Source organism: Agelaius tricolor, unplaced genomic scaffold (assembly GCF_023055355.1).
Source record: "Agelaius tricolor isolate 1412-34295 unplaced genomic scaffold, bAgeTri1.0.p SCAF_6, whole genome shotgun sequence".
NCBI classification, from domain to species: Eukaryota; Metazoa; Chordata; class Aves; order Passeriformes; family Icteridae; genus Agelaius; species Agelaius tricolor.
The window spans coordinates 22,812,213-22,839,884 of NW_027269266.1; the positions used below are offsets into that span (position 1 = coordinate 22,812,213).

The following is a 27,672-nucleotide window of genomic DNA, read 5'->3' on the forward strand; positions in this document are numbered from 1 at the left end:
GGACCTGACATAAACACACGCTTGCTGCTTTGATGCCACAGACCAGGGCCTCTGGCCATGCTTACACTGCCCCTTACTCTCTTACAGCACAACCCCACTGCAAAAAGCTACCCTTGCACTCCTCTACTGCATATCCCATGTGGCTCAGTCCTCCTTTCTCTGAATTCTGAGCTGGAAGTGCAGATTCATACACAGCACATTTTTCTGAAGGACTGCTGAGAACCACAGAGCAGAACAATTAGAAAATGACACCATAAGTTGAAGTGAAACATCTGTGAAGAGAGAACCACCTGCAAGGTGCATAGCCCACAGCTGAAATCAGAGCTTGTAGCCAGGCAGTTACTGAGGATCCACTGGTGTCTGCACTGGATTCTTGCCTAGCTGGTCACATCATCCACTAAAGGAGGCAGAAGCTGCAGCACCCACCTACTCTCCCTTCTCTTCCAACTTCCACACACTGTCCTCTTGCCTACTAGCTAGTACGTGGCAGAAATTTACTATTAATTAGAAGGGATTCTCTCAGTGGAAATTCACATTGAAACTGGATCTGTTCTAACCCTCTTCAACAACAGCTACTATCTAAGAAACAGAAATTAATTTGTATTAGTTCTCCATTGCAGATTGCTCAGGTCCCTCTACATTTAAACTGTTTAAAGGTCCAAATTAACCCCAGGAATGTTTCTCAGCTCTCTTCTTATTAATCTTTGTTCAGTAGGTTTTCCATCTGTTCCTGTGCTATCCACTGATTACTGTAACATCTAAACATTTCTCCTAAATCATTTAAGTAATGTAACCAAATAAAGCACTTATCAGTCCCACTGTTAAACTTCAGCATTAGCATTCATGGGAATGCTACAAATTAACTACTTGGAGAACAAAACCCTCATGATTTATTAACAGTAGTATTTACACACCACCATTCTCCCTCCTACTGCAGGCCTAACAAGAGAAAACTTTCCACAAAGGTGAGGAAAACATTGTCAGTTCCTGTGGTTCCAGCCCAAGTGTAACCAAGGGGGTATGACCAGGCCACCCTGGTGGCCTGCTATTCCAGGATGTCTCACACATTTCTATCATCTTTTGATATGAACTATCAGGGTATCCCTGCAATTGCATTCCAAATTTCAGAGGTGGCAATTGTTTTGAAAGACTAAAGAATTCAGAAACGTCATTGGTTTCAATACACTAAGATTTCTGTTTGCTCAGTAGGTTGTTCTTTCTGACTTCTCATTTTCATAGCTTGGACTGTCACTAAAATAACCTACATTTAAAAGACATTTTGGCTGTTTGTGTTGCAATTGTAACAACATTTAGATACAGATTCAAATTCCTATGGAAGTAATCAAAACCAGCAACTTTCATCTAGAAGTCTGCCAAGGAAGATACTCTACACTCATAGTGACTACTGTAAATTTATCACCCTCTATCCAGGAAGAATTCAAAAGCTCTTCAGATACTGAAAAAAAAAAAAGATACTCTTGTCTAAGCTTTAAATAACTTTTTTCTTTGATTGGAAATAATCTTTCTTCTAAAGAAAGGGTTTTACTTCAGTGACTGCAATTCCTGAAGTACTTTAATGAACTTCCAACCAAATCTAAAAACATTAAGAAGCAAAAATAAGCCTCTTTACACACTGAACAGTTACATATTCTGCCATAAAGCTGACTTCTTATTGTCTGGCTTTAGGACCTCCAAGATGTCTCCATGTACTGCCTATAAATAATATGTTTCTGTAATGAAAAGCATATTAATGGAACAGCTACCTTTCCCCCTCCTGTAATTACTTATTCAAGTAAGTACCTATTGACAGCAGATTGTATTGACCTGGCTCAGATTAGTAGTACAGGCAGCATCTTCACAGGCAGGCAGGCAGACATCCAGAGGCTCTCTGAAGGAAACCTGCTTCTCTGCCCTTATGCTTGCACCCACAACAGGAACAAGGGCAGGTGTGCTGTGGTGTTAGCTTGAAAACACCAGACCATCTGTGAAATGTTCTGCCTCCTTGCACAGGGCGCGGCTCAGCAGAGGAGTGCTGCCAACAGCACTTCTGCTGTCAACAGCAGGGCAAGGGCAGGGATCTGGTTCAGCCTCCTGTATCCCGCCCCAGGCAGTGATTTCACAGCTGTTCTAAATGGGCATGTCTGCAGCCCTGCTCAAAAGGGGCATTCCCGGCACATTCTTCATCAGCCAGCACACACCAGTGGAAACAATCCCAAACCAGTCCTGGGCAGCCCTTACACTTCAGTGAACTATTTTTGTGGGTTGACTAGTTTTGAGCAAGGTGACCCCAATCCACAGTATCACTGTACTAGTTTATTTGTCACCAAGGAAAGCAGCAAATAATCCCTAGCTGTGCAAGGGGTGGAGAATGCTTTCTGGCAGCAGTGCAGCCTAATGACAAATTAATGTGACCACATAACCACAGCTTGCAAAGTGAGAACTAATGAGCTTCTTCTGTACTTTGACCCCTTTATAGGAAAAGAAGAATGCAATTCCATTTCTCTACAACAAATGAAACAGGGGTTCCAGGGACAACATGGGCACTGACAACTAATTCTAAGTGCAGAAATACAGGGCAAAACCACTGGCCACAGTCACTCAAAAGAAGTGCTGATACCCACTCTCTCTGCAGATACACAATATGGGGGCAACTCATTGCTCTGCCAAACTAATATGACAGAGAGCTCTATTAGTGTAACTGAGCAAACTTCTAGGAAGTCTGTTACTACAAAGCTAGAATCAAAGAACACCTAACTAGTTTCTAGTAGAAATGCTTAATCCTATATATCACTTCTCACAATGAAGTCCCATGTTTTCCTAGCAGTGGAGCATCATCAGCTTGCATTTCAGAGTCAATACCTTCAATTTGAGTACTATACTAGACCCCTAGGAGCAACTGAAATCACTCTTACAACCTTTAAATTCTTAATTCTTGTGAAATTCCCAGATGATGAAATAATGTTTTGCCTCAAGGAGGATAGGGAGAAGTGAGAGGCAGACAACCCTTCTGACTTCTGACAGCAGTTATCCTCCTCCAGAAAGCCTCTTGTCATGCATTTTTAAGAAATGCAAAAATCATAAGTCAACTTTCTTTGGTAGATCAAGCACTACAACACAAATGGGAAAAACTAATCCATATTAGTTGAGGAAAACTAAAAGAAATCTATTTACAAGTCCTGTGCTACTTCTCACATGCCATTTTGTCTGTCAGATATCTCTTGCCTTGTTAAGTAATGCTGCAGTACTGTAAAGTTTACAGGATTCAAAAGAATGGATTTTCATGCTGGGCAATGCATCTTGGAGAGGCAGACGAAGTTGGAACTTCTTTACTTAGGGAGAATGGAGGGGAGCTCAGGTGAGCTCCTGGGACAGCTTCGTTCAGATCAGGAATATACTACAAATCTCCACAAATTTTATCTAGATATCTCTTAAAAGAATGTAACTGAACTAAAAGAAACATGAACTAAAGTTCATGCCTCCTTTTTTACATCAGTTTCAGACCACATATTCTTCTGGTTTAACTAATGACATCTCACTGAACCAACCTTAGAAAGGTCTAAGTGGAAAAGTTATCATGAAAAAACCTTAAGACCTCTTCCCTTACCATGAAGCCTGGGAAGGACTTGTGGATTAAGCTCACAACTCAGTTTCTTGTAGGTCATTTAGTTGACCTTTGTAAAATACATTATTTCAGTTGATACTGAAAACTTATTCTCAATTGTCCTAGTTCTTCCTTGGTTGCTATCCCACAATCAGTCATGGAGGGGAAGGCAGAAGAGGTAGGAAAAATTTCCGCATAAGGGAAAAGCAGTCTTGTCTTGCATCTAACACATGAAGTCTTATGCTCACATTGAACAACTTTACACTTAAGTTCTCACCACATCTTTAATAAATCCAGTACCACATGTCAATTCTGTGGCTAATAACCTATGACAAGTATAGTCATAAGTAAAAGAAGTACTAGGAGATTCAAGAGGATTCAGAGCAGACTGCTTGCAGATAACACATCACTGACCTCTCTGAACTCAAAATAACCCAAACAGATTTCTTGCTGTTAACTTACTCTTGGTGTAACAAGTTTCACAAAGGCAGTCCTGTGGCTGGGCTGCTATTAAGTGTTGGCTGTTTGGTGTATTTCACTGTGAAGAACCTGAAGGGGAAAAACCTGCATGAAAGCTATTATTTAGCTTTTAGGGACCAGGATCAAGACTTTGTCTGAATTCCTAATTCTGGCTCGGCTGGACTAATTGGTCAAGATGGGAAATAACGGAGAAGAAGGGCAAACAAAAGACACCCCCGTACACACAACAGCCCGTCTCTCGCGTCAGGCACGAGGGACCGGAGAGCGCAGCGGGCCCGGCCCAGTCCCCGAGAACGGAGGCTCCCGCGCCATCCAGCGGCTCTGAGCCAGGCCTGGCTCCCGCGCCCTCCGGCACTCCCGCTCCGGCCTCACCCACCGCCCCCAGCTCCCTCAGCCCGGGCCCCCGCCGCACCCGCCGTGCCGGGAGGGGCTGTAGCGGTCCCGGGGCGGGGGCGAGCAGGCCGCCATCCCCGCGCCGCCTGTGGAGCGTCCCCCGGGAGCCGCCGGAGCCGCGGCACGGGGAGATGCTGGGACAGCCCGGCCCCCGCACTGACGGGGGGCACGGAGCAGCGGGAATGGGGCGCGCAGCCAGCCGCAGCCGGAGGGCGAGGCGGGGAGGCGGTTCCGCCGGGAGGGGACGCGAAGCCCAAGCAGAGGCAGAGCCGCGGCGCAGGCCGGCCGCTGCCGGCGGGGCCCGCCACCGCTCGCCGCGGGGAGACGCGCCGTGACCGACCTGTCAGCAGGAGCGTGGTGAGGGCGCTGTGCGGCCACGGCCCCGCCGCGCAGCACCGCATCGCTCCCCGCTCCTCCGCCTGCTGCTGCCGACACCACCGCCGCCGCATCCTCTACGCCGCCAAGTACCGCTACTCCTGCCGCCGCTGCCGCCGCCTCGCCCCGCGGCGGCCGCAGCATCCTCCCCTTCCCGCCCCGCTCCTCCCCGCCCCGCCCCGGCCGCCGTCTCCAGGCAGCGCGGCCGGGAAATGCCGGGCATGCCGGGAGGAGCCGCTCGCCGCCATGGCGGGGTGGGCACGGGGAGCAGAGTTGCTCGGTGCCGCCTCCGCAGGGAGCTGGCTCCGCGGGACAAGGTTCCCCTCAGGGCGGGGGCAGAGCGGCTGTGGCCCCGGCGGAGGCTGGGGCTGCCCCGCCTGCCCCGCGGTGCAGATGTGGCGGGACGAAGCCGTGGTGCCCTGGGTGGAGGGGCGAGGCGTAGGCTGAGGTGCCCTGCCCAGCCCAGCCTTGTCCCGCGCCCTCCCTTGGAGAGCCGGCAGGGGAGGATGGCATCCCACGCCCCACAGGCTTGCCTGGTGCACACAGAGTGTGCTGTGCTCTTGGAAAACATCGTGGCGAAACCTCCCAACAGCAGCTTTTTGAACACCTTACCCTATCGCCCTGGAGGGGGTCCACCAGAGGGTCAAAAAGATGATTACGGGTCTGGAGCATCTCTTATAAGGACAGACTGCAGGAGCTGGGCCTCTTCAGTCTGGAGAAGACTGAGGGGAATCTCATCAATGCATATAAATATCTCAAAGGTGGGTGCCAAGAGGATGGTGCCAGGCTATTTCCAGTGGTGCCCAGTGACAGGATGAGGAGCAATGGCCATAAATTAAAACACAAGAAGTTCTACCTCAACACGAGGAAGAACTTACACTGAGGGCAGCAGAGCATTGGAACAGGCTGCACGGGGAAGTTATGGACTGTCCCTCTCTGGAGAGGTTCAGAACCCACCTAGACACATTCCTGTGAGATCTGCCCTAGGTGACTTTGCCTTGGGAGGGGGTTGGACTGGACAATCTCCAGAGGTCTCTTCCAATATTAACAATTCTGTGATTCTGTGACACCAGCAGTAGGGCACCTGGCAGGCTTCCCTAGTGCACACAGATATGGCATGCTCTTGGAGGACATCACGGCAAAAGCCCTTGCAACTGTAGTTTTCTGACAACTTATCCTATTTTAAGCCTATATCCTTACTCCACACGAAGCTGGTTTGTTTTTTCCAGTGTTCAGCAGCTGTTCCTGCACCTGGTGGAGTTGTGAGTGGGGTGTCTAGAGGGGTTGGTCGGGGTCCCAGCTCCAGGCTGACCTGTGTGTGGAGGCTTGCATCCAATTTCCTCTGTCAGGTCTGACCATTCCATGCTGTTTCATTTCCACTGTCTGCATTATGCTTTCTGGACTCATGACTGATTTTTGATTGTCATTTAATATCTGTGGGTAGCTCAAAAGCTATGGCAGTCTTTGCTGAGCTGTGAAAGCAAATCTCCCTGTGGAGGATGGAAGAATATTGACAAATGTAGTTCTTGGCAATGGTGATGTATTTTGAGAGTAGGTGTATGTATATGTCATATATAACTGCTTAAGACAACGTGCTATGTAAATACTGCATTTTCTTTTGGGGAGCTACTCTCTCTCAGCTTTCTGAATGATTCATGTAAAAGTAGTCCCTGTACTAGAACTACATACTCCACAATGAAAGCCCCATCTCAACAAATAGACCCGTTTTTACTTTTATTTTCTCATTCTAGTGGACTGTCGTGTTTGCTATTTGAAAATTGCAGTAAGTCTTCCATTATCCATGAAAATAACCTTCCTTCATTTTGCATAGAGAATTGTGATTTCTCATGAAATTTCATAAGCATTTCCCCTCTAGCAAGCCAAATGTATTGGCAAAAAAGTAATAATAATTGTATGCTTTTGAGATTTGGAAGAAAGAAATATAATCTGTCTTACTTAAATTGTATTGACCTTATTGAACTCTTTATAAGCCGGGGAAAAAAGACAACTGTAGAAGACTTTAACCTATCCATCTTTAGTCTTGTTACAGCTCTAAATTTCCATTAATCCATCTCACGAAGGAGAACTTTACATAGCAAGAGGCTCTTCAGTATAAATATTCTGCCTGATATTAAGATGCAAAATAGTCTGGTGTTTTAGTCAGCCAGCTCATTATCTTAGATAAAGGACTTTTTTTCTTCTCATTCCACAGAGACTTTCAGAATATATTTAAATTTTAATTTGACTACAAAGATATTTAAGAGCAGAAATCACACTCCTTCGCTTACCTGTGCCTAGAAGTACTGTTCTGTTTCGTGACACTTTTTGATTTTGAGTAGGCTTATTTCCTCTCTGAAATTAATGTGATTTTTTTGCTCATTCCCTTATGTAAGTATAGAAAGCCATACAGATGCAGCTGTTCCATAAGAATGTCAGATAGCCAGCTCATGCTATGATGGTAATGTTTAGACTAACAAGTCTATATAATATACTGGTAGCTTTCTAACAATAATTTTTATGCTACTGAAGTGTCTGATTTTTGTAAACATCTGTACTGTTATCAGCTTATTAATTACCATTTTCTTTCCAAGTATTGCATGTTGAAATGTTATGCTCTATAAAACAGTCAACATCATTTTAATGTAGTAGCAGCACTGTAATAGTGTTCAGTGCTTTCCCACCTTTGCAGAGAAAAAAGTGTCCATTTATCTAAAACACGTTTGTGAGATGTCCTGCCTGAGAAGAAAAGGTCATGGACATGGAAAGAAGTGCCACAAAAGCCTGCCTTGTCCCACTGCTTCCTTCCTGGCAGCACTTATGTGTGGGTGGGTATCTCTGTCTTTTTTTTGAGTGTATCTTGAGGCTGACATTCCAAAGTACACATCACTGACCCAGCCCTGCAAAACAGACTGACTCACCTGGGAAATTTTGGCTAATGCAGTGCATTTAAGAATCCTACCCTTTCATTCCTAAAATGAAGTGATATGAACACAACAGCTTGTTTAAATCAGCCACCAGTGATTTGATATTGATTAGAAACACTCCCTCTGTAAGTATTTCTTTCTCCTGTAATTTAACAGACTGCCTGTATTGATACTAATTGAAAGGGAACAGTGATGAGACATTTTCACAGCAATTGTTCTGTATTCCATATTTACTGCATTTACTTTGGCAAGGAGAAGAGCTGGCTTCTAGCATTACAATAGTTTTAGCTAAAGCTTTTTTAATTCCAGAGTATATACCCCTCATTTTGCAGGGATGCAAAAGTAACAACTACTGCTTCCCCATGCATTTTGCAGACTTCAAAGGTTTATTTTGTTGTTCAGACACATTAGGAGGCTGATTTCATGCAGAAGGAATACAACCTAATCCATTTGTCTCTTTCTTTTAGAGCACAGGCCCTTGGAGCTTGATCTTTATAGGCACTGAATGCTTGCAAGTGTTTGGTGTTTCTGGAGATCAGCCCACCTAAACAAAAGGAGAAAGGGCAGTCTTTCTTTTTCCTTCATGTTTTTTTATGCTTTCTTATGAAAAAAATATTTTTATATTGTTTGTATTTTTGCATTGAAAAATATTGTTGTATGGCTTTCAGTAAGGCTAACAACTAGTATACGAAGTCATTATGTAAGACATAAACAGAGCAACTGCAATTCTTGTTCTGGTTTGCAAGTCCTGAGGAGTTTATAATACCACCTTTCATTACATTCCAAGGATTCTTATTTCCATTTGTACTTCTGTCTTTCTAATGTTTACTGGAAGCCTTTTGGCATGTTAATGTAGTAATTTGTGACTACAGTACAATATTTGTTTTCATGCAGTGTTTAACTAAATATTTTATATGCAGCACTGCTACAGGATACTATATACAACAAAAATTCTTTAAAAATTAGGGGGTTAAGAATTTTGGTATTATGTCAACTGCACCCAACAGATGCTTATTGAAAGCACATTATTCAAAACTTCCAGAGTTGAACAGAAATAGATTTATGACTTGCGTTTTTTGCTGATTTAGCCCATGTGTTTTATCTTCTACTAGAATTTTAAAGTGTAAAGAGGAGCTCAGAAGATCAAATTATATAATATAGTAGTTATCTCTAGAATCTGGTGTGTATTTTGGAAAATACCATGTGTTTGGAGAAAGAAAGTTATATCCAAATATAGGAGTGATAAACAGGAACAAATTTTAAAAAATAAGAAATAGGAAGAAACAAGAAGTGCCCTGTAGGTTAAAAGAGCCCACAAGTGTCTTCTGAAGCAACACTTGTATTGCCAGCAGCCCTATGTGACAGTAACCTTGGTCTTATTTTAGAGGTTTCACATGTTTCACATGTTAATGTAGTTCTTCTGGCTTTTAAGACATGCTCTACTGCATCTAAAATACTGGTTCTTGTCAACATTATAGCAAGCTTTACACCTTTATATGTACAAAGAGCCCATATTTGCCCCTCTCTCCCTCTTCAGGGCACTGTCAGGTAGCAATGAATAAAATAATATTGAGGTGTGCTTTTCTTTTATGAAAAGCTTCCATTTCAAACATACTTGCTGCTGGGTGCTCACTGATGGCTCATACTATAGATTTAAAAGAAATACTGACTGTGGTTTTCATCACAATTTTTCCTGTGGTCAAAGCTTTTAGGGAACATATTGGTTTAAAGCATTACTATTGGTATCTGGGATTCAAACTGCTATTCTAGAAAAATACAAAAATAGCTAGACAGCGGTAAGTTTGATTTTTCTTTTCTTGCTCTGTATTGGGAAAAGCTGCATCCTGTAAAATGGCACAGGAGTAAATACTGCACATATAATGCTTTATCATAGGGAGAAAAATTGTACCAGAAGCATCATCTGAATCTCTTTAAATATCTGTCTGTAGTACTCAGATTAATAGGCTTCTTAGTCCAGTATAAGTAGGTTAAAATTAATATTTTCCTCATCTTTTCTGTGAGCTCTGCCATTCCTCAACTCCTAGGTTTGGCTTAATTTCTTGTAAATTCTCCATAGAGAAGTTAGTTTGATGAATAAATTAGTTAAAAATTCTATTATCGTGTCTTCATTGTTCAACAATTCTTACAAAAATTCCTTGTTTCAGCCTTTTTAGTAATCCTCAGCGAGACAAATCTCCCCCACCTGGGAAGGTAAATGTGAGTGTCTGTTCAAAAGCATTTGTGAAATACAATTATCAGAGTTAATGGCTGAAAAAATGAGAGCTTCTAAATTCTGCTAGCATGTGTCTTACCAAAGCTATGCACCTTTTGTGGATAATGTAACTAAGATACTCTGTACTTCAGAGGTCTTCTGTGTGGAAACAGGAGAATATTTATAGCTTGAATTAACTTGTTGTTGTTGTTGTTGTTTTCTTTTTAATAGAGCATAGGGCCTGGAGTGCAGCTGCATGATGATGCACTCCTTGGATACACAGAAATAGCTCAAAAAGAATTATTAGAGAAAACAATGGCCTAGATGAGCACACTGGCAAATGCAGAGTGAGTAAATCCTAATCTCTGGCAAAGATGTCCGTATCTTCTCCCTTGACCAAATAATTAATGACAAAGTTTATGGAAAGGGCTGGCATTATCCATTAGAACCAGTATTTGTAGTGAGAGCAACTTACTGTCTGTGAAATGTAAGTAGACTGAAGGTTGCATGTTCTTGTTGGGGGTTTCTTGTGCATCCTCATAAGTGAGACTGTGTATGTCTGTGAACTTAAGTCTTATGTTTGGTGCAATAAATCAAAGTGGTGCTTGGGAGAAATAGGTCCCATGTCAAGATGGTATCTGTGAATAATTAGGGGAATGGAACACACCTAGCAGGAACTCCTGCAAATGCCAGACTTTGGATGTCAGTTGGCCAGGTTACATAACACATAGATCCAACTTCATTAGGGATTCTCAGCCCAAAGAAGTGGAAACATGGGCCAAAACTGAAGAAGGTGTAGTTCCTTCTATGGGAGTAGTCAACATCCAGAGCTTAAGGCAACATCTTTGAAAAAAACAAGTTAATCATCCATCCTAGATGATGAATAAAGGAGGGTGTTGGATTTTTACCTAGAGTAAGCTCTTGCCAAGAGTGTGGGAGTTGCAGAATCATCTCAAAGGAGCAGAGCAAAGTTTGCGACAGGTGTGTTATATGCAGATTTAAGAAAACAGTTTGATGAAAAATAGGATATTTTCAGCCTGAAGGCATGAAATTTGAAAGTGGTGTTAGGAGGAAGGGCCAAGGTTCACACAGAACAAAGAACAAGTTTTTTCTCTGTTCCAGAACAAGCTTTGCTTGGAGGAAAGGTGAAATAGTTGTATGTTTTCTTTTAAATAAGTATCATGTGCTCTCCAATGTGTTTATGTGAGATATTACCTTATATGGAGAAATCCAGGCTGAAAGTGGCTCTTTGAGGGCAGCAATTAAGACTAAAAAAATAAAAAGTATGCCACAGAGTACAATAATCAGATTTACATCCAGAAGAACTGGAGGCTGGAAGGGTGGAATGCAGCTGTAGTTTCAGGATTGTTGAATGTGGTTCTGTCTAAACTGGGATCTGAAGGCGTGCCTTATCTAAACATATCAGAACTAGTCTTGAGTAGTGTGGAGTTCATACAGACAATCTTAGCCTAGTTTTTTGTCTTGTATGGGTGTGATTTTGTGAGATGTGTATTGACTGAGAGCAGGAAACATTATCACTTTTTCCCCAGATAGTAAGTATCAAAGGAGACAGATGTTTTCAGTTTTCAGAAAAAATGCCACATATAAACAAGGTTTTGCTCAGGTGGCTGTTGTTTAACTGCCATGTCCTCACACATGGAGTGCTTACGTCTTTTGGCAAGCAAGACATGTTTTGTTTAGGAGAAGCTAATCCTGTATCACTGTGTTTTGGCTTTCAAATCAACTATCTAGCAGCTGCCAGATGTCTGAGTTTATGAAATATTACAGATCCTGAGGGGGGAAATGTAACAGAGAATTACTGAATTGCAGTGTTTCATCTGGAGAGGACCAGCCAGCTAAAGGCAGGGATCAGAGAAACTAGAAATTAATCTGGGAAGGAACCAGAGAGGGTCTTGCCCTTTGTGACTCTCATTAACTTTAGAAGGAATTGAGAATTTGGCACCCTGGAAAATTCATAGTTTTAAATTTGGGTGCCCCAAGAGTTAATGCATTAGTCTTTTGCTGAGCATTCACGTTTCAAGATTTTCACTTACCAGTCTTGGACAGGTTTTTAATTTTCTCTCAGTAAGGTATCTGATGATAGTAAATCATGTGAATGTTAAAATATCCAAGGTAGATAAAGAGTGTAGTTATTGCAGTAGACTGTAAATAGTGCTTTTATCTCATGAATGAAGGTTGCCAGTACCACTGTGAACTGGGAATGCTGTTAAATGTATCCCTGTAGTCATAGGGAGGTGGAGAAGGAAGGGGTGATGTGGAAGTCAGAAGTCCTGTGAGCCTCACCTTTGGAAGGTGTTTGTGCAGTACTGAAAATTTGGCAGAGCTTTCCCTAATTGTCAGATTTCTGGGTCTAGTCCCATCCATCCATGCTGCTGGCATGTTCTGCTTCAGATCAGTAGAATTCAAAATTCTTCTTTTCAGCTTCTTCTGCAGTAGGAGAAGGAAGGTGGTTTCTGACTCTTCTAGGTTTGTTCCTCTGTTTGTCATGTGGAAATAAACTACAGCTTTCTGGCACCCCACTGTTTTTGCCTTCATGCAAAGTGTTTGGATTATGTGAACCTATATGTATATTATTATACAACATTTTTCTGGATTTTTTTAACGCAAAAAGCTGAGTATTGTAAGTTCTTACAAACACATCAGGTCAATAAATCTGACCAGGAAACATCATTAGTACCTGACAGTTCTGGTTTCACAAGTCTTGCAAAAAATAAGCCCCATAATGTTTACTCAGGTTTTTATAATAATGTTTTTAAGCATTCACATAATATTTTTCAGTAAATCCTAGCTGTCTTGATTTGAAGTAACTGGAAAGAGATGGAATTTAATGCAGCCTTATTACAGATTTTTAAGTCAAATTGTGGTTGTGATCTGTTATTTCCATAGTTTTTCTTCAGTACATAAATCATTGTTGGTAAATCTGCATTTTAAATATAATTGAGTTTCATTGCTCTGATGTGTTTTTCTGCAAAATGAAAATCTTCATCTGTGCCATTTTCTCCTGCAAAGAAAAGTCTATGTCAAATACAGACCATAGATATAAAACTCCTTGATTTAATATTATAGATTGTATCTGCTGGCATTCTGCAAGTTTTCATGTTTTAACCAGTCAGACCTCCATTTCTCCCAGCAGCTCTGAATTATTTTGAAGATTTGTTTCAAGTCTTCGTTTACCATGTGTGTATCTTCCATCTGATTAGAACTTTTATCTTTACACTTCTCCGTTTCTTTTCTTCAAATGTTTAAAATGCAACCTTAATCTATGCATACAATTTTACTACAGACAATTTTACAGGTTAAAAATAATTTTCCGTTTTTGAATTGGTCATTTGTCAGTCTCTTCCTTCTTTAACTCTGCAAGATTGTGTATGCATTGTATTTCCTTACACGTATTAAATGTACCCGGCTCTCTCCAAAACGTTCCTGCAGAAATGGATATGTTCCTTGCTCCTTTGAGAGCAGTGTTGAGACCTCTCTGCTTGTCTGTGTGCAGTCTCTCATGCTCTCTGTGTCCACATGATGTAGTTTGGCTGCTGGGAGGAGTGAGTTTTATTCCCAGAACAATGGCAGGAGGGATTAGTGCACAGGTTTGGGGGGTTTGCCTGACTTGTTTGTCATTTTCATCCTTTCTATGATATATTCCCTTTCTGTATCCTCTTGTGAATACATATTGTCACTCTTGCTAGTTAGGCCTAAAGGGGGAACATAGTGAAGAAAAATCTCAGGCATCTTGTATATGCCAAGAAAAAAGTGTTTACTTACCTTACTGAAGGTGACAGTTCTGTTTATCTTTAGGAGAAAAGATTTTAACCAGCAGACTTGTAATAACCTTGCTAATGAAATAATGAAAGTGGAATATTCTGGAACTCAAGGAAAGCACATTTTGAATACATAATTTTATAAAGGTTAAACCACTCCAAATTATCTATGTGGAGAACAAATTTGAGTATTTTCCCCGAAAAAGTAACATTCCATTTTCAGCATGTGCCATCCCTTGAGTTGTAAAATTGTTACCACCAGACAAGCTAATGATACAAGTCCTTTTGTTTAATTAGAGGTTTGTTGATTGGCTTTTATTTGAGGAAGAGAGAAGGAGGGTAGTTTGTATTTTTGGCAGGAAGGGAATGGCAGGGAGTTATTTTGCTTTTACAAGGAATAGATGTCCTATATTATATGAACTGAAGACATGTGTGTTCTCAGCAAAGTGTTAGAACAAAGACAAAATCTCTGCATGAGAGAACTTACTGTGTAGGAGGATCTGCATGTAGCAGATCAGCTGCATTAAGGTAGAAATTACAGTATTTAATTCCTGTGAAGCTGTAATGTGAGCCTGTCGCACAGGCAGTGTAGAAAGCTGTGTGCAAAAGTTCTTGTTTGACTCAGGAATACTCAAACCAAACTTTCTTTGGGGGGAAAAAAATACCCAAAGGATGTATGTAGAATAATGATTTATATGGTAGTGATATAGTCTGGAAGGAGACAATGGAAATTGGTTTCAGGGGGTAGGATTTGATTTTGCATTAATGGAGTCAGTTTGGAAATGCCAATACAATTGAATGTAAGATTGAAAGAAAAACACTAAAGATCAGAAAGAACAGGATAAGCACAACTGGAAATATTTGCTTGCTAGGATGGGGGAAACTAGTAAGGTTATTCATGGTTTGTAAGAGGGGATGCTTTCATGAAAGGGTTCGTAGCAATTGTGGGAGTACCAAGCAGGAATTAGAAAAGGCAACAGAGGAGGTAGCAGTAGTTTAGGAACTTCAGAAGATAGTCATAACACAGGCAAGGGTTTCCACAGGATGTGAGAGAAAGAACTTGCTTGTTTTTCAAGGACATATTATAAAGGGGGGAATCAACAGGGCTTGGCAAAATACCCAGAGAGGTGGGAGAGAAGAATAACTACAAAATGATAGATGTGTTGTTCTGACAAACAGGAGGATGCTGGAGCTGTGAAAGCACAGAGGAGTGGTTTTGAACAGGGTAGCAGCTGTGAGATTACAATACAGTCAAGTATTAAGTATAGTTGAACAGAGCTGAATATTCCCACTGAAATTTCCAGACTGAAGATCCCGATATTTACGTAGGTGTAACTTCAAATTATGGCTTTTAATTGGCATTTCTGTGCCTTTCCTGTTTATGCTTTTGCAACAGGTACAAACAACCTTTGACAATCATGTAACAAAAGTTGGCTTGTAGGGAACAATCACATATATTTTCATGTATGCAGGAAGTATAGCAGATATGTTTAAGTATAACAAGACAGGCCCTGGCTTGCAATAAGAGCTCACATGATCAAATTCCTGTTTGACTGACTTCAAGTGTCATGCAATTGTCGCAGTATAGCTGAGTTTTGGCTTAAAGCTTTAAATATTGGGACAGGAACATTCATGGAACAGCAGATTCTCTCTCCATAAGATCTCACTGATTCACAGACTCCTGTAATTGCTAAAGAGAGAAAAACAAGGAAGTCATGTTTAATTTTACTTCAGCTGCCGACTTTGAGTTCAACTAGCCATTATTAATGAGAATATTTGGTATTATACAGAACACAAGTCCTACAAGGAGCAGCTGAGGGAGCTGGGGGTGTTTAGCCTGGAGAAACCCCAGAGGGGAATTTACTCCTCTCTGCAACTCCCTGGAAGGTTCTTTAGCCAGCTGAGGGCTGACCTTCTATCCCAGTATCTAGGGATAGGATAAGAGGGAATGGCCTCAGGTTGTGCCAGGAGACGTTTTGATTGGATATTGGGAAAAATTTCTTTACTGAAAGAGTTGCTAAGCATTGGAACAGGGTGCCCGGGAAAGTGGCTGAGTCACCATCCCTGCGGGTATTTAAAAGATGTGTAAATGTAGGCTTGAGGACATAGCTTAGTGCTGGGTTAAGGGTTAGACTTGATGAAGTTAAAGGTCTCTTCAAGCCTAAGCAATCCTATGATTCTTCAATTTTTGCCAGAGAAGAAAGATTTTATATCACCTCCTTTTTAATATCTGTAACTTGAACTCTGTCTTAAACATTTTAGTAAAGCTTTGGCTTTATGAGTTCACAGCAAGAAAAGCAACATAAATGATATTCAAAATTAGATTCTGTAGAATAATTCTAAGAATTATGCTGCCAGCTAAATTGTCCTTTGATTTTAAAATGCCATTAAATCTTGAATTGATATCTAGGTTCAAAAGCCTGTTTGATCTGGTTTTTTTTTCCCTTCTACATTTTTATGAGAAATTAGACTCTCCTGTAACTACTTAAATGTAAAGATAACTAAAACTATTTAGTGAGTAAAATCATGCTTAGATATAAGTTAAAGCTGCTGAAACCAAACCTAAGTCCTGCCTGCCTCTTTTTGCCTCCTGCACCCTTCAAAAACAGATAAGATCTAATGCTTGCCAATCCTGTAGTTGCATTACTATAAAATTAAAAAGCACAGCAAGGTCCAAAAGTAATACTGTCTCCTTTATTAGCCCTGTAGATGGCTGCTATATATGCACAAAGTAGTTTTTGCACTGTTCCTTCTGAAATTCAAATGCAATTTAAAATATTTCCAGCCCATGACCAAGATTTTGCACATTATTAAATGAACGAGTTCTTGTTGGCAATCATCACAGGTACTTCTTTTTTTCTGAAAGAATAGTAAACACTTGTTCTCTCTCTGCATGACTGAATTTCACAACAAAGGAAAAAAATTCTCTCAATCTCTCTTACTCAAAATTAGCTTCAGATTGTGTAGAAGACTGTACAGCCTTGGTCAGCTTGTTGGGGAATAAAACTCATTTTTCTCACTGGCATTTTGTAAGTTAAGTTGTATTGCAAAGGCAGGAATTAATTGCTCGGCTGTTAATTACAGACTGCTGGAGTTCAGCATTTCTGTATCACAGCAGTCATCCGTTGTTAATTTTAACAAGTCTTTTCCTCACCCAAGCAGATATGTCAGAATACTGAATGCCATTTACAGGAGCACTTAATTACCAGAACTGTTGCAGTTAGTCTAGCACTACTTTCAGAGTCCTCAACACAACTTTAGGTTACTGGTGCAACTTCAATTTTATCTAAGTTGCAAAGCATTGAAGGATATTTTAGAAATGCCTAATCCAGATTTTAAGCAAGTTTAACTGAAACTGGAACAACTCAGTTGAGTGGCTTTTTGTGTTTTGTAGCAGCTTTACAGACTGTGATGACAAAAACAGTTGTTTTCTCAAAAAGCAGTGTCAGTGCACAAAGAAGTAGATGCACACTGGAATCTCCTCTCAGCTTCTGCAAAGAAAGGTAGCAACTGGTAAAGCATAATCCTGTAATTAAATCATATGAATGATGTGTTATAAGAGATCTTGTATTACTCTCTGACATTTTGGGGCAGAAACAAAAGATGAGATTTTGTTCAGGCTATCTAAGTAAACATTTTCAAAGCTACATTTTTACTGATGAGTGTGTAGATTTAGTCTAGTCAAAAGAATGCCTTTTTGCATAAACTCAGCTGCTGAATTTTATGTCTCTATGCTCACTTTCTAATAAATAAAGAGAGAGGCAGGATCACACCAGGCTGAGACAAGTCTCCTAAGGTGAGATGAATGCCTTTCTGATGGTGCTTATCTGTTTTTCCATGAGGTTTCTGACAGTTAAATGGCTAAACTTAAGTGAAATTAATGTCTTCCACAATGAAAACCTTCTTGACCAAGTATCTAAACATGAAAGTGATAGATAATATACTCTCTTAAACTTACATCAACAGATCAATTTTTTACTGCTTGCTTTTATGATGGTATCTAGGAACACTAGATATGCATAAGGTGCTTGAGGCTGCATATTTGCAGAATAAAAAGCCAGTCTTAACTCTCAGAACTTACACACTAAATATAAAACAACATGACAGAAGAATGCAGAAAACAGAAGGAGCAAAAAGGGTAGTGAGAGTGCCTGGGTCAGTAGTAATCACCATCCATCAACAACCCAATAACTGAGAGTTTTGCAGACTTTGTAACAAGAGCATTACCATGTGACTTGGAGGTTGGTGGGATTGTAACTGTGAGGATGTTTCAGAGGAGAGCCTTTGAGGGAAAAGGATCATGGAGACATATTTATGGTAAGTAAATACATGGTCATTGTGAACTAATGGAAAGTTTAGACCCTAATTTAGAGCAGGGTTCCAGAGTTTGGCCACCCTCACCGTCAAAAAGTGTTTTCTTATGTGTAGGTGTAATTTCTTATATTTTAATATGTGTCCATTGCTTTTATCCTGTTACTGGGAACTACTGAAGAGAGCCTGGCTCCATCTTCTTTACACACTCCCATCCAATATTTGTACACACTGACAAGATGCCCCTGAGATTTCTGTTTTCCAGTCTGTTCTCCAAGAACAGCCCCAGCTCTCCCAGCCTCTTTTCTGTGTCTCAGTCACTCAGTCATCTTCATGGCACTTCACTGGAATTCTTCCAGTTTATTGTTTCTGACAGACTGTGGGGGCCAGACCTTGACTCAGTACTCTGGGAGTGTTTTATCAGTGCTGAGTGGAGGGTTGCCTGTCAACCTGCTGGCAACATTTTTCTTAATATAGCCCAGAAGGATGCTGGTCATCTTTGCCAACACCCTACAAAGTTTGGCTTGACAGAAGCCAGAGAGTTGAAGTAAGAATATAGTGAACTTTTAATGGTATAGTCCCCATGTCATTCATAATCCAGTTTTCTCAGTCACCAGCTGTACAAGGTATATCCACCACGAGGTATTGGTAAGAAAAGTTGCTTTATACGGATGCTATTTCCATCACTGGAGTGGTGTGTATGACTTTTGTAAATGAAAATTTCATTAGGCTCAATAGCAGCTCCTGTTGAAGCTGAGGATACAAACTGAATCTCATGATTCTGGAAAACAGCTTAATCTGCTGACATTTTCTGGATCCTTGAGCTGGAAAGGAGGCATCTTGGCCAAGAGAGGAATACAGGGTGCCTCTTGTCCTGCCTCCTGCACACTGGATGAAGGAGAACAAAGATGGCATCTAGGAGAGCAGCACAAATTGCATGATATGAGGAGGCTGGAGTGCAGAGTGGGACACGGAAGGGAAGGAGTAAGTAACTCCATACCAGAATGGAGATGGGAAAGCTTCTGTGTGAACCCTGGGCCAGCTCTCATCCAGGATGAGGAGGAGGACACTTTAAATGAGCATAGGGACAAGGCAGGGGAACTGAGTGGAGGTTAAAATAGAAAGCCATATGTTCCCTTCAAATGTAGATTCAGTGTCATTTCCATGGAAGGTGGAGGTGGATTTGGGGGTCTTTCACACTTAGCTGTGTCGAATCATTATTAAACTTAACTAGGTGATGTGAGAACTGATGGCAAGTATGGAAATTTCTTCTGAAGTTGGATGCTACTAGTGATTAAAACACTTTGATGTGAAGACTTTTTAGCAGTATAGTCAATTTGTCTGATGCACTAAGCCACTGCTGTTTCCTGACCTCATGAAATGGCACTGCATGGGAGCTACACAATTCACATGTAATTCCAAAAGATGGCAACCTTAGGCTTCCAAACTGGGGCCTCTGCTAAACAGCTCTACAGCTCCTAACAGTTCATAGTGGTGAATGTTGGAAAATTCTGTTGTCCCAGACTGAGGTTATTTTTATCCATCTACTCTATTTTTCATATATTTCTACATATAAGACAAAATATATGTAATTCAGTTGAAAAATGGGCAACTTCTGAAATGAATTTCTGTGCCTGAAGGAAGGGGAGGTTAAGAAACCTTAGATCTACAATCTCTGTTTCAGACTGTGACTTTGATTATATACAGGAGTGAGGCTCTGCTATCAATCTGTGCAGAAGCTCCTGTGGCACAATGACAAAGCAGAGACAAATTGGCAAAAAATGAGAAAGGAACTATTTAATCCAATGAATTTTAGTATACTTGCTCTTGTTTTACAGAATTATTAAGGCTTTATTTGCACAGTCCACTAGTCTTGCCCATATCAGTGTACTTTTAATGGCAATCACTACCATTGTGAAACTCTGCATAACTCTAGGTAGATACACTCTTGAGACAAGATAAGGTAAATTGCCTTCATACTACATTCAATCTCATACCTTTAAAGATTCACCCTTTCTCTTGGTTAGTACTTATTTTCTGACTTGATCTTTGTGTCCAGTTCCTGCCATTTTTGTGGTTCTGTGTTCACCATGAATCTTATTTATGAATAGTTAATGACAGAAACTTCACAGAGAAATTCATCAAGAAAGTCAGTTATTTTAGAAAATTTTATTAAATCATGTAGTTACAACTGAAGCTGTATTGACAAAACCAAAAAATTCTGATGCAGAAGTCTAAATTCTGTGGTTTTATGACAAATGCTGCTTTTTCATTACAGGATCATTGCTGGATGGAAAATCAAGCATCTTGCTTATTTTCCAAAAGTCATGTTTGGAAACCATCAGCTTGGAAAAATCTATCTTGGTTTGGCTTAAAGCCAGATTTTGAAATATCAGCTTTCATGAAGCAGAAATGTCTTTCTTCAAGCAGCCCTAGCAGCAGGGTCAAAATCTGAGCCCCACTCCATTTTATGCAAAGCTTTTCACTTTTGCAGTTGTTCATCCCTCCCCAGGCCAGGGATAAAAAATTCTTTTTTTTTAGTTGTGCCACTTCCTTATGATTTTGCCCTCCTTACTTATCCTGTGCTGCTGTGAAGGGATAAGAACTGGCCTAAACTCTTACTGTCGTTCCTTCACATATGAAGCAGAACGGAGAGAATTTTGAAGGCAATTTTGCTGGTTTTATGCAGAAAGCTTGTGATTTTAGCATTGCCCACAAGGCTATTTTCCTCCCACAATGTTGGTTGATCATTCTATTTTAACCAACTCAGTATTCCAATAGTTTTGTATCACATTCATATTACTCTTCTTGGTTATGTTTATTGCTTGCATAGGTAAGATTTCAGACAGGGATCTTATTTCTACAAGGTTTATTCTGTGTTACAGCTCTCATTACTGAATGCCTAAGCACCTCAACGTTCACTACATTTATCCTTGCCAACCCAGTGGAATATAAAGCTTAGTTTTTATCTATTTTTAACAAAGGGAAAACAGTGATGTGTAGAGGCTAGAATTTCATCTAGCCTTCAAAGGGAAGAAATAGCAGGCTCCTGTGCATAATTTCCAGGTGTTTGGCCCCCTAATTACCTCTGTTAAACAGCTGGGGTGATGGATGTTGCATATGGGGAGGAGTGATCATAAAGCCTCGGCATTCTCAGCAGGGAGCTGCTCTGAGCCAATTAGCAGGAACAGGGATGCTTCAGGACCTTCGCCTCCTTCTGCAGCTTTGGCATTTCGCTCTCTGTGGCACCTCTTTCCTTTGGCATACTGCCTTTCCTGCCAGTGCATGCAAGCTCTGAGCTTTGGTACATTTACTTTATCCTTCTATATCTTTTATTTAAAAGAAAAAACCAAACCAACACACAAACCCCTACCAAACCCATGGCGGTTTCCCTCTTCCTCACATCCCTTATTCAGGAATCAGTAGCATAAGCATTGACTGAGAAGGCTTACTGCTCACTTGGGCATGTTGAAGTTGCATCTCCCAGATCCTGGGGGAATGCCCAAGCTAGCAGGCTGCCTGGGAGGCTGGAGCTAGGGAGGGAGCTGTGCTGCAAGGCTGTGTGAGTAAGCTGGAAGTCCTGGGGCCTGGAGGAGGATGACTAGTGACTTGGCTCTCCTGGCAGGGAGAGGAGCAGAGTCCCACCTTCCAGACTTGTTTTTGCATTTTAAACACAACTCCAAAACAAGTCCAAGGGGTCCAGTCTGTATTTTTGTTATTCAGGTGACAGCCCAAACTACTCAGTGGTGAACATGTACTCTTTCATGAGATCTGCTCCCCTCCCTCTCTGCTGTGTCTACCCTCCATTCAAGCATGTTTTTAAGGCAGAAGAAAGAGAGGAGGTGAGAGGAACCTCCTCATGATGCAGAGGCCTTTAGCCCAGGTGTCTCATGTTTTCTTCCAGTGAGTGCTCTAACCAGCAGGACACTGTATGAAAAAAAAAAACCACTTGCAACATTTTTGTCCTCTCTGGCTATGTTTTAAAAGAAAATGTTTACCTGTTCATTTTGTGAAGTACTCTGAGCTCCAGCTGTAGGCTAGGTGTGTTGGGAGTACAGATATTGGCTCCTTAGGGGCCAGTGTCACCTGGGATTTTTGGGTCATCAGTTAGAATAGGCAAGTGATGTCTTGCCACACGACTGCCAAGGTGTTTCATTTTTAGCTTGTACAGAAGCAAATTTTTTAGAAAACTTCCAGGTTTAAGTGAGAGGTGCCCTTTGGAGTAGGCGCTTGTAGATGCCTGGTTTATGGTTTTGGAATTGCTATACAATTATATAGGTGTTTCAATTATCTGTTGAATGTAGTCCTAACTGAGTAGGGGGCCCCATGTTAGTGTCCTTCCTCCTTTTCCTGTCTCTTTGCCTATTCTATTTCCACAGCTTAAAAAAAAAATAGAATAGTTACTCATCATAATTTCTGTAATACTTTACCTGATAGTCATGTTTCTGTAATATTGCTCACCATTACAACTTCTTTCTAACATCCATCTTGTTTCAAATCTGTGTAACTTCTTTCTACAGAACATAATTAGATTTAATTATAAGTATACTTTTTTTAGGAAATATTGTCATTATTGAATCTGCTGCTTTCATTCATCTTATAAAATTTTGTGTTTAAGTCAAACCTTTTTTTTCCTCCCATTTTTTTTACTGTAACCTTTTACCTCTGTATTTTTCTATTGAAGATGCAGGGCCAGTTTACTTCTTGCTCCATCGAATTAATTTATAGTAGAGGTACAGTGAAACAGCATCACTGTTTCAAGGGAGATTATAGGTATAACTCTCACAACAGAAATTTATCCATACATTTAGCTAGAGCTTCTCTCAGAAAACATTTTTGGACTAATTTCAGCCCAACAGTATACTCTTTATTTTATGCTGATCACATTGGTCTCTGTTCAGAAAAAATATACTTCTTTATTCTAGTATGTTTTTTCCCTAAGAAACCTCATGAACTAAAAATCAACATGGCAAAATATTCATTAATACTTTATTATTTGGCAAAAGTGAAACTAGTGGATGATTTTCTGTCTAAGGTCTGGACAAAAATTGAAAATTACTTAAGATTTTCCCCTTCAGAAACCTAATTCTCTCCATAATTATTGTTATTTCTGCTGCATACAAAGCCCCTCTCAAACTTCACTGGGGATAGTTTCCATGGGAACCAGAGAGTGAGAACTGATGAGTCTTGAAACAGTCAAATAATAATCTTCCTTTTTACCAGTGGGCAAAGATTTACTTCTCCACTATTTAATGGAAGGCACTAGAGCTTATGTTTTGAAAGAGGGGGGGAAAAAAGATATGTGAAAGGAGACCAAGTCTGCTTTGAATACCTGAAGGGCTCATTCTTGCTGTGTTAAAAAGGAAAATCACTATGTTTTCCTTGCAGGATTGTATTCCTTGTATTCTGCTTGCAGACTCCTGAATGATAGAAAGAGAAACTCTCTGTAGTGGTCATGAGAAGGTGAGTTAATTATATATGTGGCAGAGATACAGTCACATCATGAATGCAGGATTTTAGAGGCTGTCGAATGATGCTGCAGAAAGCATCCCTGGGGAAGGCTTTCCAGGAGCTGACATTGATCTGTCTCCAGAACTGAACTGTGCTGGTTTTTGCACAGTGTTGAGTGCCCTCTTACCATGCTTGAGTATTAGCTACAAAGGGGGCTGTTTATTGAAATTTCACGGGAGGGAGAAGAGTCCGTCAAGAGTGATGTGAGGTAATGAATAAAGTCACTCTGGAGTCTAGTGAGGTGCTCTGCTAAACTGGCCATTATTTGGTTGCCACAGTTATAGTCATTGAAATTATTTTCCTGAAATACTGAGAAGGGAACACTCCATTTCATTCTTGTGAGGAAAAAATATGGAAAAAATAGAGAAATGTCTGCCCTCTTTTAGATCTGTGATATTGTTATGAAAGATGACCTCCAAAAGGAGAAGAAAGCAGGTTCCACAAATGTTGCAGCCAAGTTGCAGTTCTCTAAAATTGCTGATGCACAGAAAAGACCAGAAGTATTTCCTTACAGAGAATTAAATTTGGCCAATAAGCAGAGTTTTAATAAAGCACAATTTAAACTTGAATTATAGGAGAGTAAATGTCAAGGTACGTTTTTTAAAAATGTACTTTATCTTAAACTAATTTTTATATTCTTTACCATCATTTGCTTTTCCAGTGGTTTTGGGTTTGAGTATTTAATATAGGCCTTTGTGTAATTATTTTGATCTCCATTTCACAAACATAAAGAGAGAAAAAGGAAAAGTGCACATAGATTATCATCACAGTGCCTGGAATTTTTTTTTTCTCTTTTGCAATTATTTGAAATAATAGAACCTGAGGGAGAAAATTGTTATTTTTGTATTGTGTAATATATCAGATATAGATGTGATTAATGATCTAATCCAGCAATTAAATCAAGAAATTCCATTTCTGTCTCTTACCAGTAATTACTGTGTTGGAAACACTGATGGCAGTTACTGCATTGAAAAATGAGGACTCGAATTCTAAAATATTTTTTCTTAGCTTGTGCATGAAGCTAAGATAAAACAAAATGTTTGCATTAATAAAAAAACATGAAAATTATTTTTTACAATAAAGATGTATTTTGGTGAGTTTCTGAGATAAAAACCCAGGTATACTACTGGTAATATTGAAGAATACAGGAGGAGGATGGGGTGGCAGATGAAGCACAGTTATGCTCTTTGGGTCACTTTATTTTGGCCCCTTTAGCCATCCACAGAGAGACCCTGCAAGCAAGAGCTGTGCAGTGTAAATGTGCAAAGTAGTGTTCAATTTGTCCTTGAATTCTAATGTCAGATTTCCCACTGCATGTTTTATAATGTTTTCATGTTAAATACTGCCCTGTACAGCACTGGTGATCAAAGGTAAACACAAATAGAGACCATTTCATCCTTTTAATGCCTAGAAGAGTTCATTCACTTCTTACTGCTTGTGTTTACCCAGTTCTATGCCTGCCTCAACGTTGAGGAGAGAAGAACATCACAAAAATTTTTTATTCCTGTGACCAGGTGACCTAATTGAAGTTAGGCAGGGAAATAGACCAATTCATCTCTTTCCTACCCCTGTAAAACAGGGGTTTTGTGGATGAGGTGTGTAACAGGCCAACAAAGATAGTATTGGTAGGCTGCATAACACTGTTCCCTACTGTTCTCTGAGCTGGATCCCCAGCTGCTGGCCACAGACAGTAGGCAAGATGCTTATTAGAGGAGAAACTGAAGACTGTTACCCCTGATGAATCATAAATTTCAATCACTTGTTCTTCTGCTGCTTATTCTGAAGGTCTGGGTGGTGTGGTGAGGAAGAATGTGATGATATTCATCTGGGAACAGCAGAAATGGTGGCGGTTCCCAAATATCTGATAGGAGACAGTGGAACAAAGGACAGGGCTGACGCAAGTGCCATTTCATCACAGCATGCCCCAATCCAACAGCATTGTTTCCTGGGAGATGGAACAACACTGTGTGCCTATTAATCATGAGAGCAGCTCTCTGCTGTTCTCACAAGTCCTCCAAAACCTGTCTAACTCAAGTGGGCGAGGATCAGCCCATCCATGACAAACTACTGTGGCTTTTTCCTACATATAGTATATTATCAAAAATGTTATGTCTGCTCTGAACAAAATGTCCAAGTGTGATAAATGTGGGCAATGTTCCAAGGAAGTGGGCTTGTCTTCGTGAGAAAATTGTACTTAGAATCAAACTTTAAGTTAATTTATTGTAATCAGCCTAATCTACAGACCTGTGTGAGACACTCATTTTTTTGTAAATTTTGCTGTCACACTCACTGAAATGAATGCTTTGTGCAGATTAGTGTGCTGCTAACTAAATTGCTTTGAAACCTCATCAAATTTACTGTGACTTTCTCCTGTAGCTATGGTTATATGCTGTGGTCTTCTTTATATTGAACCCATTCAGTTCCCTCTGTTATTATAAAAATGTAGGTGCTTTAGGAAAGCTTTCAGTGAAGCAATAGGGATCTTCTCCCCTCCCAGGAGAGCCCACATTTCTAGAGGTTACAGAAGGACTTGTGTAGTCCTCACTGTGAAAAGTACAGCCATACTCTCCTCAAACTGCATAAGGTAGGCCTCACTGCTGGAATGAATCTAAGTTTGATATGGTAAAAGCCAGAGTTCATGATATAGCTCTTTTCATTGTTGAGAATCTTGGCAGAACAATGCTAAGGGATAATTCACTCTTTTGTAAAGTGTAGAATTCCAGCAGAAGGCAAAACTGTCAGATCTACATTGTTTTTCTTACACATCCAAGGAAAAAAATGACAGTTTTCTTGGTAAGTAAGCTTTTATTGAAGAAATACAAGCATCAAATACTTTAGAATCACTAAAAATCTGTCCACTGTGTGCTTATTCTCTGATATTATGCTTGATCATCAGTGATCTAGATTTTATTGTGTTTTACTATTTGAACTGCATTATGAGATGAAAAGCTTGAAGGCACTTTTAAAATGTACGTTAGGTTGGAAAAAGCACTGTTCAGAATGTCACAAGAGTCGTTTAAAAGAAGCTTGTTACTGCGACATTCATGTCTGACATCAGTGTGCTGTGGTAAGTTTTTATCTGCAAGGACAACGGTAGTAATTTTAAATTAAAAAAGAAAGAAAAATCTGATTCCCAGGGAAGGACAGAACCATGAAAGCAGAATTATTTTAGTGACCCAGTGAGAAAATTCTGCCAGCAAAGTCTTTGTTACTTTTTTATGCAGTCTTGTGTAAACCAAAAATATTTTGTTTATCTAAAAGATGCAATGTATGTTTTATGTTGTCTCTTCCAATTATGTATGTTGAATGTATTTTACTTTACAGAAACCTTTGAGGCAATTATTTGATAATTTGGCAAGAAGTAACTTAATGACCATTAAGTAGTCCTCCAAACAAGATGTATCTTTTTCTGCAAGTTGTTAAATTTATGAAAGGAAAATCTAAAAGGATAAGTAAGTCAGGTTAAGTAAGAGACAAAAAGAGTATGCTACATGTCAAAATAGCTTCTCTTCTACTTTCACAATTGTAAAAAATCTTCTACTTTTACAATCTCTTCTACTTTTACAATTATAAAAGTAGAAGAGAAGAATCAAGAATTACAGCTCAAGAATTGCAATCCATTTATCATTATATCCATCTACTGCTTGAACTGCTACATTTCTTTTTCATTTCTTAGGCAGATATTACAATGTGTATGACATAGCCTAGGATTATTTTTACTAATAGCATCATACTGTTTGTGTCTGAAATAATATCAGGTATTCCCTTTACCATACCACTTATTGAGTTAAACTTACCGAAGTTGCTTTTTTAAACAAAAGAAAGGGCTGCTAGATCAGAAGATCCTAGAGCAACTAGCAAGGAATTTGTTCAGGACCAAGTAAAAGCAGCACCCAAGAAACAGCTATAATTCAGTATGTTGGAAACATAACCTTCCCCAGGACTGATCTGTTCCTGATTTCACTGAAAGCTGTCTTCTGCTCAGTTTTTGTAGCAGAGGAGTTAGGCTCACAAGAACCTGGTGATACACGAGTTAGGCTGTTGCAGCGTGACTCAAGCAATGCTGACTTAGGCTAAAAGAGGATC

At 40.2% G+C, this 27,672-nt stretch overlaps 1 protein-coding gene across 1 annotated transcript in view; it reads right to left on the bottom strand.

Annotated features, from left to right (window-relative positions):
- SGCE (sarcoglycan epsilon) overlaps positions 1 to 5,008 on the bottom strand; it is a 32,983-nt gene extending 27,975 nt beyond the window's left edge. Inside the window, 2 exon segments of the mRNA XM_071429020.1 lie at positions 4,815 to 4,926; positions 4,928 to 5,008. Of these exon segments, the coding sequence (XP_071285121.1) occupies positions 4,815 to 4,926; positions 4,928 to 4,993 (178 nt within the window). The 5' untranslated portion in view covers positions 4,994 to 5,008.
- Positions 5,009 to 27,672: the final 22,664 nt, after the last annotated feature.